The sequence below is a fragment of the Drosophila serrata genome, unplaced genomic scaffold, assembly GCF_035046125.1.
Source record: "Drosophila serrata isolate PLE 108 unplaced genomic scaffold, ASM3504612v1 contig_334, whole genome shotgun sequence".
Classification (NCBI taxonomy): Eukaryota; Metazoa; Arthropoda; class Insecta; order Diptera; family Drosophilidae; genus Drosophila; species Drosophila serrata.
Genome location: NW_028257232.1, coordinates 2,582,285 through 2,601,350, shown reverse-complemented (window position 1 = coordinate 2,601,350; position 19,066 = coordinate 2,582,285). Strand labels below are relative to the sequence as shown.

The window sequence follows — 19,066 nt, the reverse complement described above, 5'->3', positions numbered from 1 at the left end:
GTAAGTGAAAACTGCAAGAGCTTCTCTACTTTTCGTTTATATTACAAATATCCTCAAGACTTTCCTCTGTGACTTCTTAATCCTGTTTTTAAACCCCTTTTGAACCTGAAATAAATGTAATTTTTTAAAGAAACAATATAAGTTTATAAAACCAGGCCCATATACATTAAATAGAGTATATTTTCTGTCACAACTTGATCTCGTTGACTGTTCCTGTTGATTAACTGACTAGATGCAGCATAGCGCTCTGCAAAATTCGCTTTCCAACGTCAGCTATGCCGACATCTTGCCAGTTCGTCAACGGAATCCATAATATATGATCGAATGTGGAATGTAGAAGCAAGAAATAGCACCGAAAGCGAGTTTGCCACACAAAAATCCACGGAAATATTCTCACAGAAGCACACAGAATTGTCGTCTATTACTCGGGCTGTTGTTGTCAATGGCTTTTATCAATGAAACGCTTGTTGTTTTGAAAAGCACTTAACAAGTTTTGGGACTGGAACTGGACGGGATTGCTGCCGCTGGCCTTCCGCCTGCCTTTCTGGCCGGACAGTAGTGGCAAGTGTAATCCGTCAGCGGTGGAGACTAATTGGCAACTGATTCCGAAGCCGCGCGGCGAGCTCAGCACCACACCTCGGCAATTGAAGAAGTTTCAATTAGTTGGCATTTGACACTCACACATGGAGCGGCTAAAAACGGGGATTGCGGCCCGTTGCCAGCTCACGCACACCATTCCCGCCGAGTGGGGGTGCTGTCCAGGTGTGTGTGTGTGTGTGTGTGTGCGAGTGTGTGTTACCTGTACCTGGACGGGCGACAGGTAGCAGTCAGTCAGTCCGCCGGCGACGCGACTGTGCGCCGCTTAAGCGTTTTTAGCGCAATGCCATCTGCCCGGAATATTAATGAACTCCCTTTTTTGAGACAAAATATGAAATGAAATAAGATTTTTAAGCCGTGTGTGTACGCGTCCGATTCGTTGTGGCTTTGAATTCGGATTGGGGAATTGGAATTCGGGCCCCAAAAATGCATTGGCCAGGGCCAAACACGGCGCATGCGCAGCGTTAGCCACTTCCGCTCGAGCTCGAATGCTCACAGAGGATGGAGGATGAGACATCCCTAGATCTTTACCCCACGATTACCTCGAAGAAATGAGAGACTCTGTATACAACTCTCTGTACTCGGTACCATCTATAGGCTTTACATTACAGATATTTATGCGCGATTATACAAAACAGTCACGTGCCGGTCGGTCTTTCCTCTATATACACACAAATACTGGTCTGGACTTACACCTATTATATGAATGTATATATATACCAGGTATATGCATATAACTATAGAAAGCCAGAGAACGTTACTCACGACCGCACGAAGCCCCTGCTTTCCTGGGATCCTCGGCGACCGCTTTGGTAGCTCATAATTTGAATATCGTTATTATTATTCATATGAACACGACTCACGTTCCGAATGCCATAAAGTCGGCAGGGCCTGCACGTATAAAGTAAAGCCCATGGAACCACCAAATGACATACCAAAATCCCCCGAAGATAGTACTCCCACAAATTCCAACTGAAAGTACCTCTGAGGACACCGACCATCAAGTTTTTCCCATATTACCTGGCTCTGGGCTCTCTCCCATCGTGCAATTTCTCCCACTTCCTTCTTGGGCCCATCCGCTGGCGATTAAATAAAATTTAATTAAATATTAGTATGCACAATCAAGCGGCACCACTAACGCATGATGTGATGACCCATAGTTTCGTAACATCGATCGGCAGTTTGAAGGCCCCATATTAGTCGTGGAGAGCTTTCTAAAAAAAACTATCTGTAGAATCGAAGAAATTAATTTTAATAAGCCATTTGGTATTTCAAGCACACGTTGTCTCTCCTCAGTCGGATTTCTACGGGAAATGCTTTGTCAACGATCGGCTTCAGAAGTTTCAGATGTAAGGAAGTTAGTTTTTAACAATACAAAAAAACCGTAAGGAAATCTTTTTAAAGATTGGGTCACTAAGCCTATTTACATCCTTTCAGAGTAATACAATGTTAAACAGAAGCTTGAAACGCTGAGGAGTTATTTCCCACCCTATAAATTTTATATATTCTTGATCACAATTAAAGTCCAAATTGATCTAGCCATTTTTGGAGGAAAATAATTTTTATCAATTTAAAAAACAGAAAGAAAGGGGGTTACATTGTTAAAATTGTTATAATTTTACAAAAATGGCTTAGTTATGATATTTTACAAATTGTGATTTTGGCAAAATAAAATATTATAAAAAAAGTATTGGTATAAAGTCGCTTTAATTTACTTTTTTAGATTTTCTTGATGAAGGAGCCATTTGCGACCCTATAAATCATATATATTCTTAAGTCGATTTAGCCATGTCCGGTCGAAATAAAAATGTTCAAATTTTTTTAAAAATTTTATTAGGGGTATACTAAAATTGTCAAAAATGTAGATTTTTTTTAATTTTAAACTAGCACATAACAGCTTTCCGAATTGAAATCAATGCTCTTTTGACCTATTTACGCCAATTTTAAGCCTTGACAACTCCATCAAAAATTAAATCGAAAATATTGATTTTATATCTGAGATTTTTAAATGACAGCTCACAGCTTACGAAAACCGTAAATAGCAAACAGAAAATAACGAATTATTTTTAAACTTAACCTCCTAGTCGATAGCAATTGCATTAACATCGATAACATTTTGCCGAGATCTAGCTCTATGCCTGGTCCATCTCTACTTGCGAATCTGAACCGGCGAAATTGCATTTCTTGCCAATTGGAAAACAAAAACTTAAACAGCCCAATGGTGGGTAGCAAAAAACTCGCCAATGCATTATTAACAGTTATATATTTTCCCAGGACTACCAGGCCATCGGGCAATCGGAGTTGGAGCAGCTCTTCGGGAAGAAGTTTCAGTACCAGAAGCCACGAGGTAAATGTTCCTGGCAGCTGCCTCCGCCTGATCAAGCCCTCTTCGGCGAGTTCTACCAATTCGAGGCGCTCCAAGGACTCCGCGAACAACTGAATGCAGTGAAGAGCAGGCTGAACGACTATGGAGTGCAGGAGTGGAGTGCTCACACCAACCGTAGAGATCCCTCCGGCGAGGTGTCGTGGCGCCTGAAGAACGAGACAAAGGCAGAGTTCGTTACGGTGGCCTGGTGCAAATTCTTTGAGTGCCTGCACCGCTATCCCCTGGTCAAGGGTCCCGTGGTAAATACTCTGCATCTCTGCGAGGCGCCGGGTGCGTTTATAGCGTCCTTGAATCACTACCTGCACAGTACATACACCGAGGAGGAGGTCAGTAATGGAGCTGCCATTCCGGAAGTCAAAAAGTAATTTTCATTTGCAGATCAAATGGCGGTGGCGCTCGACCACCCTGAATCCATACTACGAGGGCAATGCCTTGAATCAGATGATCACCGACGACAGATTTATCTTCCACACGCTGGACAACTGGCTATTTCACAAGGATCTCACGGGCAACCTAATGGATGTGTCCAACATAGAGGATTTGGCCGAGCGCTGTGCGCAAGACTTCAAAGGTCAGGTGGATCTGGTTACCGCCGATGGATCCATCGATTGTGCCGCCCAACCTGACTGCCAGGAGGAGATTGTGGTGCGTTTGTTTTTCGCCGAGGTGCTCAGCGCTTTGAAAATCCTGGCTGCAGGCGGCAATTTCCTGGTGAAGATGTTCACGCTCTTCGAGGCCTGTAGTGTGTCGCTTCTGTACATGCTGAACTGCGTCTTTGAGGAGGTGCACATCTTTAAGCCCGCCACCTCGAAGCGTGGCAACTCAGAGGTCTACGTAATCTGCCTGAATTACCAGAAAGACACTGCAGCCGGCCTGCCCCGCTTGCTGGAGGAGTTGCAGACCAAATTGGCTGAACCGAGTGACACTATGGTGATGCCTCTGTTTGCCAGGTCACAGATCCCCGCGGATTTTCTCATGCAGCACGAGATCGCCTGCCGGCTGTATATGAAGCTGCAGACGGACGCCATCGAGGGCAGCATCTATGCGTACGAGTCCAAGGACCGCCACTACCTAAGGCACCTTCATCACCTACGTGGCCTCGTCTCGAACACCTACTACAGTCGGTACAAAGTCAAGCCCTTGGCGGACAGTCGTTGCATCGTTGACAAGGAGGCGACAAGCAAGTCTCTGGGTTTCTCGGTGCCCGTCTATGGAGGCTCCTACACCGAAAGGGAGAGCCTGAAGCACGGGATTATCTTCAAGCAGATCTACTGTCTGCGTCGCGAGTTAGGCCAGCTCGAAAAATGCCCCAGTGGTAAGGCCTCTTACTCTTACACCTCCAATCGATCGTCGCCCCTGGAGCTGCGAATCTCTAGGGGAGCACCAGTGCAAAGTCTGCAGAGCAGCATGTTTGCCTCGGAGCCAATACTTCTGCTGCGCCTGCGCATCCGCGACACCTTTTGTCTCGATCCCGTTTGGCAAACGACGCCGCATTGTCAGCTAGATGACAAAATACTCAACTACCAGCCACCTACAGAGGATGAAAGCTATCACTCTGCCCAGAGTCGGTTCTTTGTGAAGCTCTTGGAGAACATAAGGGATCTGCAGCCCCAGAGTGTTGTCTTCCAGAGGTTTCTCTTTCTCACCCACTATGCTGCTTCCCTGCTGCTGTTCCTCATGGAAACCCTTTACCAGGACTCAAACTTCGAAAGCAATCCGACGCAAACCCTCACTCTCAGTAATCCCAAGACTGCGGACGTCAAAGAGCTGACCAAGGTGCTGGACCTACTCAAGGATGAGCAAGCTGGAGCCATTCACTGCCTACTAGACATCAAGGAGCTTCAGAAGAACAAGTTCAGCAACGCCCTCGTCCAGCACAACAACGGCGTGCTGATGACCTGCCTCCGACGCATGCTTGGCGAGGAGGCCTTTCCCGTGCCCGAGGTGGTCATGCCAGATACCCGCCTTGTCGTTTTACCATAACAAACATGTATTTCTTCTCATTTTGCATAAAATTACAGTGCTACTTTTACAAGACTATGTACTCTGCCAGGGGAATCCGCTTGCATTCGCTTGTACGAGGGAGAGGACCCTCTGAGGATCGGGTCGGGGTGAGGAGTCGAGTTTTCACGAAAATGAAAATTAAATTACTAACTGAAAATCACAAAACTAAGGGCGGCGGCGATGGGGATTCTGCCGTGCCGCTGCCGCAGCCGTCGCCGTCGCCACCTCCGTTGTCGTCCCGCTAATCCGCCGGACGTTTTTCGCTATGCTTCTTGGTATAATCCTCGGCGTTCTTCACGAACTTCTTGCGATCACGCAGAAACTCCTCGGCCAGCTCCGCACGCAGCGGACGCTCCGGCTCCGGTTCGTTGACCAGGTCCACCAGGGCCTGCACCACTTGGTCGGTGCGCGTGGCCGGCTTCCAGTTCTCAGTACTGATAATGGGCAGGCACACCTGGCCCTTCTCGTCGATGTTCGGATGGTAGATGCGCGTCTTAAAGTTGATCTTTGGCGGCTTGAAGGGGTACTCCGCCGGGAAGTTGATCTCGATGCGGAAGGCGCCCTTGTTGTACGGCGGATTGTCCGGCACGATCAGACCCGTCCAGCGCAGCAGGTTATCGTCATCCGTCTTGATGTCCCGGAATCCCTTCAGTGTGTTCTCCTGCAAGTCGCTCAGCTCCTTCCTCAGGCGTCGCGGCGCAGTCATCGTGCCGTCTTTGAGTCCGTGTGTGTGTGTGTGTGTGCTGGGGCTGGAGTGCGTCTGTGTGTTGTATGTGGGCTGCGCTGACAGTGTGCGTGTGCACTTTTGTTTGCCCTTGTGTGTTTGTGTGTCGACACAGAAATCGATGGTATCCGTCTTCCGCGATGAGTAATGCACGTTCCGGCGGTGGAGCTTTGTTGTTGCCGGACTCTGGGGGCTTTTGTTCCCGTGTGGCGTCTATAACCGCCGTGCTGGCCGCAAAAAATTAGCACGTAAGCCTGCGAATTCCACTGAAAAATGGATTGACCGAGAATCCTTCAGATGGCGTTAGCGTATTTTGTGACTTGCTCACATCTGCGTTGGAGGTCGATTACACTGAGCCACAAAACGTTGCCTTCCCTAACAAAACATTTATTTTTATAATAGGAACTTGACTTTTAAACAAAAGTCATATAAATGATTAAATTATATATTTCTTATTAAGTTAATTAAACTGATCATTTTTGAGCGAATTTCGTTCTTAATGTTATCGATAACTCTTTCAGTGGCGGCACTGAAACCGATTAGTTATCATGTTTCAACGCCCATCACTACCGCTGACTTCAACACGTGCGCCGCGTTAGTTTTGTTTTCCCATAAAAATGACTAAAAAACTAACACTTAAGCGCAAAGGAAAGGAGCCGGAGCCCACCAATGAAGTAGCCGCCAGCTCCGAGGCTTCTGACAACGAGGAAGAGGAGGTAAGTTCGCCTGGTGACACCCAGAAACGTTTCTTCCAAAATGACCTGCATATGTTTGCTCTTTAAAGGACCTGCTCCAAGCTGTCAAGGATCCTGGCGAGGACTCTACCGATGACGAGGGTATAGACCAGGAGTACCTATCGGACAGCAATGAGGAAGTGGAGTTCGAGAGCGACGAGGAGGGCAATTACTTGGGCAGAAAACAAGCGGGGGGCAGTTCGGCTGAGGATGATGAAGACAGCGACGATGAAGACGAAGAGGAGGAGGAGGAGGATGAAGATGAGTCTGAGGAGGAGAAAATTGAAGAGGCTGCTAGTACATCCAAGAAAATCCCAGTTGATGACAAGCCCAGCAGCAGTAGCAGCGGCGAAAACAAATCCAGCACTAATGAGCCCCCAAAGAGAGATCCATCCAAGCCGGAGTACCAGGACTCGGACACCTCCGACGAGGAGGATATACGCAACACTGTGGGCAACATTCCCATGCACTGGTACGACGAATACAAGCACATCGGCTACGATTGGGATGCCAAGAAAATAGTGAAGCCGGAGCAGGGCGATCGCATTGACGAGTTTCTGCGCAAAATCGAGGATCCAGATTTCTGGCGCTCGGTGAAGGATCCACTGACCGGCCAGGAAGTACGGCTCACAGATGAGGACATTGCCTTGATCAAGCGCATCAGCAAGGGTCGCATTGCCAACGAGGATCACGATGAGTACGCTCCCTGGATCGAATGGTTCACCTCCGAGGTGGAGAAAATGCCCATCAAGAATGTGCCGGACCACAAACGCTCTTTCCTGCCCTCCGTGTCCGAGAAGAAACGGGTCTCGCGTATGGTGCACGCCCTCAAGATGGGCTGGATGAAGACCACCGAGGAAGTGGAGCGTGAGAAGCAGGCCAAGCGCGGACCCAAGTTCTACATGCTGTGGGAGACTGACACCAGTCGCGAGCATATGCGTCGCATTCACGATCCCGTCTCAGCGCCCAAGCGCGACCTGCCCGGCCATGCCGAGTCATATAATCCGCCGCCAGAGTACTTGTTCGACGCCAAGGAAACCAAGGAGTGGCTCAAGCTTAAGGACGAGCCGCACAAACGTAAGCTCCACTTTATGCCCCAGAAATTCAAGTCGCTGCGCGAGGTGCCCGCCTACTCGAGATACCTACGCGAGCGCTTCCTGCGCTGCCTGGACCTGTATCTCTGTCCGCGTGCCAAGCGCGTCAAACTAAACATCGATGCCGAATACCTCATCCCCAAGTTGCCTTCGCCGCGTGACCTGCAGCCCTTCCCCACGGTGGAGAGTCTGGTCTATCGCGGTCACACCGATCTGGTGCGCTCCGTCAGCGTGGAGCCCAAGGGCGAGTACCTTGTCTCCGGCTCGGATGACAAGACCGTCAAGAGTAAGTTTCATATCTCCCTGTATTTTTTCAAGATATAATATTAATGTTCATCCTTGCAGTTTGGGAAATCGCTACGGGCCGTTGCATTCGCACAATTGAGACCGACGAGGTGGTTCGTTGCGTTGCTTGGTGCCCCAATCCCAAGCTTTCCATTATCGCGGTGGCCACTGGCAGCAGACTGCTGTTGGTCAATCCCAAGGTGGGCGACAAGGTGCTGGTGAAGAAGACTGACGACCTGCTGGTCGAGGCGCCCAAACAGGATGTTATCGAGAGCGAGCGCATCAAGGTGGCGGTGCAGTGGTCCACAGCAGAGGCTGACGAGCAGGAGAAGGGCGTCCGGGTGGTCATTACGCACTTTAAACCCATTCGCCAAGTAACTTGGCACGGGCGCGGTGACTATCTGGCCACGGTGATGCCAGAGGGCGCCAACCGATCCGCCCTGATCCATCAACTGTCCAAGCGACGCTCACAGATTCCATTCTCCAAGAGCAAGGGCCTTATCCAGTGTGTGCTCTTCCATCCGGTGAAGCCGTGCTTCTTTGTGGCGGTAGGTTGCCTTGTTACCTCTTTCTCGAAGCTCTCCTTGCTTATATTTTGCCATTTCTTTCATTGCAGACGCAGCACAACATTCGCATCTATGACTTGGTCAAGCAAGAGCTGGTAAAGAAGCTGTTGACCAACTCAAAGTGGATTTCGGGCATGTCCATCCACCCCAAGGGCGACAATCTACTCGTGTCCACCTACGACAAGAAGATGCTCTGGTTCGACTTGGATCTGTCCACCAAACCTTATCAGACCATGCGCCTCCATCGCAATGCCGTGCGCAGTGTGGCCTTCCATCTCCGCTATCCGCTCTTTGCCTCTGGCAGCGATGACCAGGCTGTGATTGTCTCCCACGGCATGGTCTACAAGTAAGTGACCTCGAGATATCTTTTCCTCCGAGTTTCCGTTAACGTTTTTGTGTGTTTTCAGTGACTTGCTGCAGAATCCATTGATTGTCCCGCTGAAAAAGCTGCAGACGCACGAGAAGCGCGACGAGTTCGGTGTGCTGGACGTGAGCTGGCATCCTGTGCAGCCATGGGTATTTTCCACGGGCGCTGACTGCACCATCAGGCTATACACGTAGATGAGGAGCAGCGATTCCTATAAGCTAGTTGGTTCTGCAGACAGTTTTTGTGAAGTTTATATAGTAAATAAATACACATACTAATTTTTAATGAATGAAAATGATGTGTTTTATTCTGGCACTATATTTCGGGAGATTTTAAGTGTTTTAAGGGACATTTGCACTAGAATGATTTAATACACCCTAGCAAGGGTCTTATAATTTTAGTCGGAGCTTGAAACGGTATGAAGGAGCTATTTCCGACCCTATAAATCATATATACTCTTGATCAGAACTAACAGGAGAGTCGATCTAGCCATGTTTGGTCGAAATATAAATTTTCAACATTTTTTCAAAATTTTATAAGGGGTTACATCGTTAGAATTGTCAATAATTGTCCAAAAATTTAAATTTTTTTACATTTCAAATGAAGTATGCAGATTTATTAGCCTAACAAAAACTAGCATGGGACTGCTTTCAAAATTAAAATTAATGCTTGTTTTACTTAGTTATGAGTTTTTTAAGCTTTGATTATTTTAACAAATTGTCATATAAAAATATAGATAAATATCGACTCAAAAAATGGTATTATAGTTTTAGTCAGGAGCTTGTAACAAAGTGAAGGACTCATTTCCGACCCTATAAATCATATATATTCTTGATCAGGATCAACAGGCAAATCTTTCTAGGCATATAGGAAAGAAAATACATTTTTGCCAATTTTTTTTAAATATTATAAGGAAAAATTTTATCGAGAAAAATGCCAAAAATTGGTCTTTTAATTTAAATTTTTTTAAATTTCAAATTTTAAATGCAGATTTATTAACCTAATAAAAACTAGCCTAGGAATGCTTTTCGAATTGAAATTAATTAAATTTTGGCATTGTAATGAGTATTTTAAAGTAAGATATGTCAAAAAAAATATCACATAAATTCTTTTAATAAATTTATTTAATTTTTTTTAGAATTTTATATAAACCATCTATATTATTGAGTATAATATTTAATAATTAATATTAATAAATTCACTTTATCCTTTATTTTACCACAAGATTGATCTGGCACTTTGCAGGCACTTCTATTAATCCAAAATAGGGTGTTATTCCAAAAATCACATGGATCGCTCTAGGAGGAGAGACAAAATTTAAACAGTTTGTTTATATGCGGGATTCGTAAAGTTTTTTGGGATCCCGAAATCAAGGTCCCTTGACCAGTGCAACCCTGTCGAAAGTTGCCAAGCTAGCGAGACCCCCAAGCTTTTGGGGGATTCCAGCGGAGCTTTTTTCTCTTTCATCGCACATGCTTGGCTTTCTCTCTCGCGTGCGCCTTGCTGGTGTGTACCACCAGGAATTCTAACTGTATAGCTATGCGCTCGAGCTTTTCTCTCCGTTCCGTCGTCCACCTTTTTGGAGCCCACAGCACGCTCCCCGCGCCGAGATTCCTACCACCCACCTCCCTCAGCTCCCACACACATCGATGGCATTCTTTTGGGTAGAGGAGCGCGCGCATTGGAAAATCAAGAGCTGGGCGACACGGCACTGCTTGGAAATCAGTCGCGGAGAGAATCTCGAGTCGCTCCGACCTGTCGAGGATTGGGTTCCGTTCCGCTCCGCTCCGTTCTGTTCCGTTCTGTTCTGAGCAAGGAAAATCGCAGAGCGCAGAACACCAGAACGCAGCAATCGAATCGAATGGCAGCCAGCCCCCGTGAAAAAAGCAGGAAAATAATAAAATATGGCCGAGGGCGAGATGTGAAAATCGGGATGTGAAAGTGCCCCCAGTGAGGTGGAGAAATAATTGCAGTTCCGCGCACACGAAATCGCTGAAATTTCGAAAAAAAAGCCCAAAAGCAGGGAAAATATAAAATCAAAGTGCGAGCAAAACAATTTCGGGGGCGAAAAAAAAGAAAATATACACTACACTCATACAAACACACACACCCCACACACACACACACACACAGATTCCGATTTCGAATCCAATTCTAGTGGCAAAAATTCGTATGTACTCGTCGTTGGTTGCTCCCAAAAAAACATACATACATACATACATATGTACCAGTGAGCGCGTCGTCGTCCCCCGCAATCCTCGCGAGCAGCAGAAAAACAATGAGATAGAGACAGAGATAGCCAGAGGTGGTCAACAAAGGAGCAGGCGAAGCAGCAGCTGATTTGTGATAAGTGCAACGACCAGAAGTGCAATTAGCTGCCTACATGTTGCAGCTGTTGCAGCAGCAACCTAAACATCAGCAGCAGCAGCAGCAGCATCAGCAGCAGCAGCAGTGGCAGCAGCAAAAATCACGCATACGCCCTGTCAGACCAAACAATGCTGCCACCTACATACATCTGTGTAATGAGTGACCACGGGCACAAGAAATAAATAAAAGGCAGCAGCTCCAGCTGCTCATAAATTTCGTAACACCGTGGAAATGTGCCCCTTGGTGCTAACGGGGCCATAGGATCTCTCTCTTGCCCCCATAGATTTCCGACCGTAAATCCGCAGCGGAGTAAATGTAAATGCCGTAGGCGCCACCGCCACCACCCGCGCGCACCACCATACGCAGGCAGCACCACTACCAACAACAAAAACACCACAATCACCACCACCACCCGTACCACCCGTACCACCCAGCCAGCAGCAGCAGCAGCAACCAAAAATCAGCCCACGCGAAAGCAAAGGGAGCAGCAGCAGCAGCAGCAGGGACCGAGCACCAAGTAACCATTGCAATCAGGACCAGTTACCAGTACCAGTTACCCAAGGATTACCTACCTGATCAGAAATATTTCGGCAATTCCACAAATTCGTACTCCTCGAATATCGAGAAATCTGGGAAACACAGTGGAAACCACATAGCACAAGAAGAAGAAGAACAAGAAGAAGAAGAAGAAGAATAAGAAGTAGAAGAATAAGGCATGTAAAATCCCCCAAGGAAAAGCTGAGAAAAAATAAAACAAAACGAAAACTAAAATCAAGAGCACCAGAGAGACCGAAACGAAAGAGAGAGAGCGAAAGCGAGTACGACACGGAGAGTGGGAACTTTCGATAAAAAATTATTAGCAAAAACATAAATACGTAACGGCCTCGTTCTCCTCCCTTACCCCCACCCGCCACCTCTGGCCAAGAAGTCGAAGGAAGAGGACAAGGAGAGCGAGCGCAGGAGAGAGGAGAGCCACCAGCAGAAGAGAGAGAGAGAGAGAGAGAGTGGGAGAAGAGGTCGCGCGAACGGGCGAGTGGGCAGGTCAGTGGCAGTGGGCGGTCCGCCAGCTGGGGCAGCGCCACCACATCACCACCCATCTCCAGCGCCCATCTTCATCTCCGTCTCCCCTCTCACCGCCAGTTCCCAGCTCCATTACCATCGCCACCGCCAGAGTCAACCTCAACTTTCAAAGGGCAGGTAAGTGTAGGAGCACGGTGAGAAAAGAAACGGAACTTTTCTAAACACAAACCCCCCGAAACGATTTATTATTGATCGGGGAATAAAGTGAACGCGAAACCACATCATTATTAAGCTAAAGCTGATAAAATTAAATAGAGCCGTTATTGTTTGACCTTTAGGAGTATTAATTAATATTGACAACCTGTATAAATTGGGGTAAGTGCTATTGCACAGCGAGAAAATAAGTTCAAGTTTAGCTATCTTACAGTTAATTTCTATTAACAATATTCAAGGGATTACTTTTTCGGATTTCTCTTTAAAAATTCTATTTTAGATTGATATATTCAATGAAATCAGATCAACAGCACTAAAAAAGTTTCTTTTAAAAACGATAAATACTATCAAAAATCTTTTAAAATTGGTTTTAAATAATTCAATACATAAATTTAGCATTACTAAACTATAATCTAAACTATATATTTATGGACTCTTGTTGGTGTTTTTAAATTTTTAAGAGTTCCTGAAGAAATATACAGTTTAGAATTGCTCTAATATAGTTTTAAAAGAGATAATGTAACTCTTTTCTTAACCTTTTTATTGAGTTCATCAGAACCTCAACTCAATAAGCTTCAAAATAATGAATTAAAACACAATGAAAACATGCCCAAATGAAGAATATTACTCATTTAAAGAATTGATAGTTCCCGATAAGAACCTTACCTAATTGATGACCAATTCTCGGTTATATTTTTCGGTGTGCGACTGTGAAATTCCCCAATAATCCCCTTCCCACCTGAGAACCACTCACCTGCCTTGGTTAACATTTCAATTTGTCTGCCTTGTTACAGGTAGCGGCATGTCCTGCACCGTTTCGGAGCTGCCCAGTGGCTGTCGACTGCGCGGCATGACTGCATCCTCCCAGCAGAGCGGGGCCAACAACAGTGGCAACAATGGCAATGGGAACGGGAATGGTAATGGCAACGGCAACGGGAATGGCAACGGAGGAAGCACCGCCGGCGGAGGAGGCATAGTCGGCGGAGGAGGAGGAGGAGGAGGCAGCCTGGGCGGAGTATCGCCCACTGTGGGCGGCGGCGGGTCCACGTCCAATGTGCTGCAGGAATCCAATGCGGCCACGTTGCAGCGGCCGCAGTCACAGAAGCCGTGCTGCTTCTGCTGGTGCTGCTGCTGCTCCTGCTCCTGGTAAGTACCTGGTGATAGTTACGTTACCCACTCACTTGTTCTCATGCTCCAATCCCCTGACACGAAATCAATTCTTTCTCGTTACCACGCTTTGCCTCCTTGGCTCCACGTCGCTCGACCACCACAATGCCAACGCCAACACCAAACCAATACCCACTGAAACCGTGACAACAGGGCCAAGTGGTAAGTTCCATCCAAACATACAAAGTGGGTTGCACTGGGAGAAACAGGCTAGTGGTTCTGGGGGTTAGCTGGAGAACTCTTTGAAGATTTGGGGTCTTGAAAAGTATGCTACGAATGGTTTTAGCTTGAAACAAGTCCTTTTCGGATTCTAAATATTTTGTTGCATACTTTTGTTTGCATTTTTAAGGATTTACCTTGCTTATAATTAGCCTTTTATTTATTATGTCCACTAAAAGTTGATGAAATTATGGATCATTCATAATTTAGTTTTTTAAAAACAGTAAAATAGTAGAAAGTTAATAATTATTATGAGAATATACCAAAAGATCCTTCTTTAACGTTTCTAATTAAACCCTCCTCGAAATAGAAAATCTCTAGTTTCCTATTCAAATGCTCCCTCTTTTCGCCCAGTGCAGTCATGGCCAATAGCCGCAGCTATTGGTTATTGCTATGGCTTTAACTACTGCTTCGGCTTTGGCTATGGCCACTGACATGGACATGGACATGGACGCGGACATGGATATGGAAGTTGAAATTGGAAGCGGAGAGGTGGACATGGCCCTTTTTCGTGTCAGCTGGCAATGCCGCCGACTCTCATATGGCCCAAAAAGCTCACTCTCTCTCTCTCTCTCTGTTGGGGCCCCCTTAGCTTCCTTGCTGTGCTCGCTCTTTGGCCCCACTCTTCGGCGCCTCTCTTATCTGGCTAGCGCGCTCTCCTTCGTTCATTCACAATTCCGGGAGCAAGGCAACGCGCGTCGCCGCCGCCGTCGTCGTCGTCGGGCAGCGAAAAGCTCTCTGGAGGGCACTTTTCAAATCAAATATAAATAAGTATGTGGCGGCTCCTCCGCGGAGGACTCCGACTCCTCCAAGTGTTGCATGTTTTCGTGAATGAAACCGAAAGTCCTGTCGCAGTCCTCCTGCTCCTCCTCTTCCGCACCTTTGTGTGTGCTGGCATCCAGAACTGGGCGCCCCAAAAAATACCCCCATCCCGTTGGCACACATCTAATTCGATTCATATACATGTACAATGTACCGTATGTACGTATGTTTGTCCATATGTATGTATGTATGAATATATGAAAGTATGTAGTGAGCGGCGCTGTGTGACTTTGATTAGGTACGGGACATTGTGGAGCATGGGAGGGGGAGCAGGGGGGGCCTCTGATAACTGTCAGTCGGAAAAGATAACGGAGCTTTGTCAAGTTCGGAGCCGAGTGCTCCAGCTCCACTTCCAGCTAGCGCCGTCCCTGTCTGTCTTTTGGTGTTCGAAACCCAAAACCGATATGACATTAGCCAAAGTACAGTGGTCCTTCGCTACAGTCATCAAAATTAAATATTTAATGACGAGAGTTTAACATTATTTATGTAGTAAATATTGGAAGCAATATATTGTCCCTAAGATTACAATTTTAGTCAGAACCTTGTATTTCAGTAAAGGCTTTAGTTCCGACCTCAGGCGAATCGATCTAGCCATGTCCGGTCAAAATATAAATTTTCAAAATTTATCCAAAATTTTATAAGGGGTTACATCGTTAAAATTGTCAAAAATTAAAAAAAAAAATCAAATTATTTAAAAGTTTAAGTTGAGTATGCAGATTTATTAAATCACAAAAAACTAGCATGGGAAAGCTTTCCGAATTGAAATTAATGCCTTTTTGACTTATTTATAAGTATTTTAAACTTAGATTTTTCCAAAAGAATATTCAACATTTTGTGACCTTTGTTTTGATTCATATTTCAATTTAAAAACTTAAAAATTAATTTATATTATGTATATCCCAATACATAGTAGCTACTTGTATATGCTTTTTCTATTTCTAAGCTAATTTGCTCCTACTTTCATTACTTAAATTTGTGACGATTGTATCGATTACTCATAGATATGGTTAGCTTCACTTACCCCATACCCTCATACATTTATCTGTCATTACCTCCAAGTCCCTGTCCACTCTATCGGGTGACTACCGTATTTACACGTTTATGCTATTTTTTGTGGCAGTTAAAAATGAGTCAGGCTGGGCGAGCGGCAACTCGGCGATGAATAAAATCGTAGTCTACTTTAAAGGGTGATTGATGGGTTGTAAAATCAAAATATAACGACATTTAACAAGGACGCCTCTTTATCTTTTGCAGTCTGGCCATCAAGAATGCCGATGAAAATGCGCCCACGAAGCGGGATCTCGTTAATGCCGAATTCCTAGATGGCGAACAGTGAGTTTAATGGAACACCCATAACCCTATATAGGGATATATATATACCCAAACCCATATGTATTCAATTTTTCAGGCCCACACTGGAGGAAATCCGTAGCTGGGGCAAGAGCTTCGACAAGCTGATGAAAAGCTCAGGTGAGTCGTCTCCTGAGGGCCCCCAGTTGAACTCCATGATATTAATTCGTTAATTCACAGCCGGTCGGAAGGTGTTCCAGAACTTCCTGCGCAGCGAGTTCAGCGAGGAGAACATCCTGTTCTGGCTGGCCTGCGAGGACCTCAAGAAGGAGGGCAGCGCGGAGGTTGTGGAGGAGAAGGCGCGCCTCATCTACGAGGACTACATCTCGATACTGTCGCCGCGGGAGGTGTCCCTGGATTCGCGGGTCCGCGAGATTGTCAACCGCAACATGATCGAGCCCACGACGCACACCTTCGACGAAGCTCAAATCCAGATCTACACACTGATGCACAGAGACTCATATCCGAGGTGAGTGGTTTGTTGGATTCAAGGATCTTTCCATCCTTAATTAATTTCCCCCTTCTCAACAGATTCCTAAACTCACAAAAGTTCAAGACACTCGCTCAACTGCAAGACAACTCGAATGCCGGCTCCAAGGCGGATAGTCCCACCTAGAGACCTAAGGAGGATCAGGTGGAAAGCCAGGATCGGATTCACGATTCCGATGGAGCTGTGTTGATTTCCGTTGCTGCTCTTCATTAGTATTTCACTGGGCCACCTCATCCTCATCCAGCCACCGGCGCTGCGGCAATCGACTAAGCAATATGTATCCATTAGTAGAACCATTTAAAAGTTTTGCTCGCAGCAACGAAGGATAATCGGATGCCGGCGAAGGACCCAGACGAGATGTGCATTATACGTGAAACGGATTCCTTCTCTCTACTTACGTTCTAGTCGTTAACAAACCAAAGAGTTAGTCAGTCGTTTAAACTAAGAGGAGCCAAGAGGAGCGACCACAGAAAGCATTTTCCAAACACAAAACAAAAAGCGGTTCCAGAAACATAGCAAGTGAACACGAAACGAGCGACACAAATAGCATCTATTGTAATACTAGTGATTTAAGAGACGTATTAATCAAATTGCAACAAAGATTACGGAACCCGCTAACCGATAAGTAAACTTAAACAGAAATACTTTTTCCAAAAACGACCGAAAAGAAAAACAAAGAAATGAAACCAAAAAATCTTTTTAAACGTATTACATAAATTTATAAACTTATATATATATACACACCAGCATATATATACAGATATATATATACAGAAGATATATAGAGACATTTAACTTGACTAGTTTTGAAGAAATCGTTTTAGGTCATACGAGTAATGACATCGAAGCATTTTGTAAATACCACAGCAGACGGCAAAAGAACACACAACACTTTCTACTTTCGTATAAGGCCCATAGAGGATCGAGTCCTTTCTCTCCCTCTACAAAGTCCCATCCTTGAGCTGTACTCTGGAACCAGACAGACCACACAATATATAAACCCCTATATAACGTCTTAACGATCCGAAGGAAACCCAAAAAGAACAACAACAAGCTGGAACAAAACGCATAATTATAACGTGTACTATATATTATTTCGATGTCGAGAGCTGATTTCCAAGTCGAAAGAAGAACGTTTCGCAATATCACTGCCAAGAAAACAAAACAAAACAAAAAATCAGAACTTTGCAAGAGATATATCCTCTTATAATACGAGTATATAATGCCAGGCGAATGTTCCAAGAGTTTCCTCTCACATTATCCCATTTCTGCATTAAAAACAAAACTTACAAAGAAAATATATATGGAAGAACAGTATTATAAATAACAAAAACAAAAAACAACAACACAAAAGTATGGTTATGTTAAAATTTTAGTCAAAAAAAAAAAAACAAAGTTGTCGAATTGAAAACTAAAAACAAATACAAAAACATAAAAAAGATGAGGCGAAATTAGAGTCAGGATTATGGCAAATTCCTGCTCGAAAAAAAGTTAACAATATGTATTCTTCGATCTTAAGTTGGTTTCGTTAACACTTTTGGGTTGTCACAGTGTGTTTTCAAGGCACCAAAATGTTTTTAAACAAATAAGTACAAGCGATTCCTGTGTGTGTACCTTTGTTGCGGGGAGCCGGGGAATGTTTTTCGTAGCTAGTTGGTGTGCCTAGTTTTAATGCATCTATCGACACGGACACAAGGACACCAATAACTCAACAAAACAAACACAAAAAAACACACTTGAACATTGACTTTATCTAGCATTTAAGCAACTTCCAGTTCCCCTCAAATATGAGTTGTTTTTTATTCTATAAAGCCTCTCAGACTCACCAGCTTCCTCCTTTCTAGTCCTTCAAAACTCAGGCTGCTACTTGGAATTGAGAATTCGACAAACGCTTTTGCTCCATTTATAGTAGAGGAGGCCCGAAACCGAAATCCCCGTCAGTTTCCATGGTTTGTTAAATTAATTTTAGGCAATCAGATTATAAACACACACACACACACACAAACAAAGAATGTCCTGTAAGGAGCAAGGAAATGTTTTCCAGTGAATGTTTCTCTTCGGTTTCTTTCCTTTGGAGTATGGACACAGATGATATATAAGACTTTTTGAGAACAAAAGAACACAGAATATACAGAATATAAGTATGTTTAAAATACGATTGTTGTTTGTTTTGATTAGTTTTACACACCGCCACACTCGCACACACACACATTACACCTACACACGATACATGCATATATATATATATACTACTTACATAGCGTATATGTACAAAAAAAAAAAAAAAACAAAGAAAAACAAAACAAAAACAAGCGTAATCAAGCATTAGTGAAAAGTTTCGACCAGTTAAAAAGCATAAATAAAATTTATTACAAAAATCAACAACTAATGAGTAAATGCAAATGAAAAACAAAAAAAAAACACACGGCAAGATCAATAAATACAAAGAAATCAAAATGATTAAACTAAGCCTAAATTTAGTTTTAAACATTTAATATATTGCAACAATAAACCAACATGAAAATAAAACTCAAATTTGAACTTTGAACACGTTCTTGTACTACTTTCGGGATCCTTGGGGGGTCTAGATCTATTGAAAATATTCTAATTTTAATATATGTAGGGAAATATTAAAAAATATCATAATTTATCTTAAAATCT

General features: G+C 44.6%; 4 protein-coding genes across 4 annotated transcripts; 3 read left to right on the top strand and 1 right to left on the bottom strand.

Moving 5' to 3' along the window:
• Positions 1 to 2,585: 2,585 nt before the first annotated feature.
• On the top strand, positions 2,586 to 5,985 carry aft (cap methyltransferase 2). Its single transcript, XM_020944885.2, has 3 exons — positions 2,586 to 2,818; positions 2,872 to 3,309; positions 3,362 to 5,985. The coding sequence occupies exons 1-3, from the start codon at positions 2,732 to 2,734 to the stop codon at positions 4,964 to 4,966; spliced, it is 2,130 nt and encodes a 709-aa protein (XP_020800544.2). The 5' UTR covers positions 2,586 to 2,731; the 3' UTR covers positions 4,967 to 5,985.
• On the bottom strand, positions 4,953 to 5,693 carry Ubc10 (ubiquitin conjugating enzyme 10). The gene has a single exon (XM_020944887.2). It carries the CDS (start codon positions 5,691 to 5,693, stop codon positions 5,229 to 5,231), a length of 465 nt encoding a protein of 154 aa, XP_020800546.1. The 3' UTR covers positions 4,953 to 5,228.
• Positions 5,986 to 6,227: 242 nt separating the features above from the next.
• On the top strand, positions 6,228 to 9,052 carry LOC110177904 (ribosome biogenesis protein BOP1 homolog). Its single transcript, XM_020944873.2, has 5 exons — positions 6,228 to 6,427; positions 6,496 to 7,825; positions 7,885 to 8,372; positions 8,441 to 8,736; positions 8,798 to 9,052. Exons 1-5 carry the CDS (start codon positions 6,329 to 6,331, stop codon positions 8,949 to 8,951), a joined length of 2,367 nt encoding a protein of 788 aa, XP_020800532.2. The 5' UTR covers positions 6,228 to 6,328; the 3' UTR covers positions 8,952 to 9,052.
• A 1,388-nt stretch (positions 9,053 to 10,440) lies between these two features.
• On the top strand, positions 10,441 to 18,953 carry Dhit (regulator of G protein signaling double hit). Its single transcript, XM_020944872.2, has 6 exons — positions 10,441 to 12,321; positions 13,152 to 13,503; positions 15,820 to 15,897; positions 15,974 to 16,035; positions 16,096 to 16,384; positions 16,447 to 18,953. Exons 2-6 carry the CDS (start codon positions 13,160 to 13,162, stop codon positions 16,529 to 16,531), a joined length of 858 nt encoding a protein of 285 aa, XP_020800531.1. The 5' UTR covers positions 10,441 to 12,321; positions 13,152 to 13,159; the 3' UTR covers positions 16,532 to 18,953.
• Positions 18,954 to 19,066: the final 113 nt, after the last annotated feature.

Bases quoted from the DNA above. Each gene is read 5' to 3' on its own strand.
- aft (XM_020944885.2), top strand. From the start codon at position 2,732: ATGCCTGGTCCATCTCTACTTGCGAATCTGAACCGGCGAAATTGCATT. The intron at 2,819-2,871 runs GTGGGTAGCAAA...ATATTTTCCCAG, and splicing joins AAAACTTAAACAGCCCAATG to GACTACCAGGCCATCGGGCA. The intron at 3,310-3,361 runs GTCAGTAATGGA...TTTCATTTGCAG, and splicing joins GTACATACACCGAGGAGGAG to ATCAAATGGCGGTGGCGCTC.
- Ubc10 (XM_020944887.2), bottom strand. From the start codon at position 5,693: ATGACTGCGCCGCGACGCCTGAGGAAGGAGCTGAGCGACTTGCAGGAG.
- LOC110177904 (XM_020944873.2), top strand. From the start codon at position 6,329: ATGACTAAAAAACTAACACTTAAGCGCAAAGGAAAGGAGCCGGAGCCC. The intron at 6,428-6,495 runs GTAAGTTCGCCT...TGCTCTTTAAAG, and splicing joins CTGACAACGAGGAAGAGGAG to GACCTGCTCCAAGCTGTCAA. The intron at 8,737-8,797 runs GTAAGTGACCTC...GTGTGTTTTCAG, and splicing joins TCCCACGGCATGGTCTACAA to TGACTTGCTGCAGAATCCAT.
- Dhit (XM_020944872.2), top strand. From the start codon at position 13,160: ATGTCCTGCACCGTTTCGGAGCTGCCCAGTGGCTGTCGACTGCGCGGC. The intron at 13,504-15,819 runs GTAAGTACCTGG...TATCTTTTGCAG, and splicing joins TGCTGCTGCTCCTGCTCCTG to TCTGGCCATCAAGAATGCCG. The intron at 16,385-16,446 runs GTGAGTGGTTTG...CCTTCTCAACAG, and splicing joins CACAGAGACTCATATCCGAG to ATTCCTAAACTCACAAAAGT.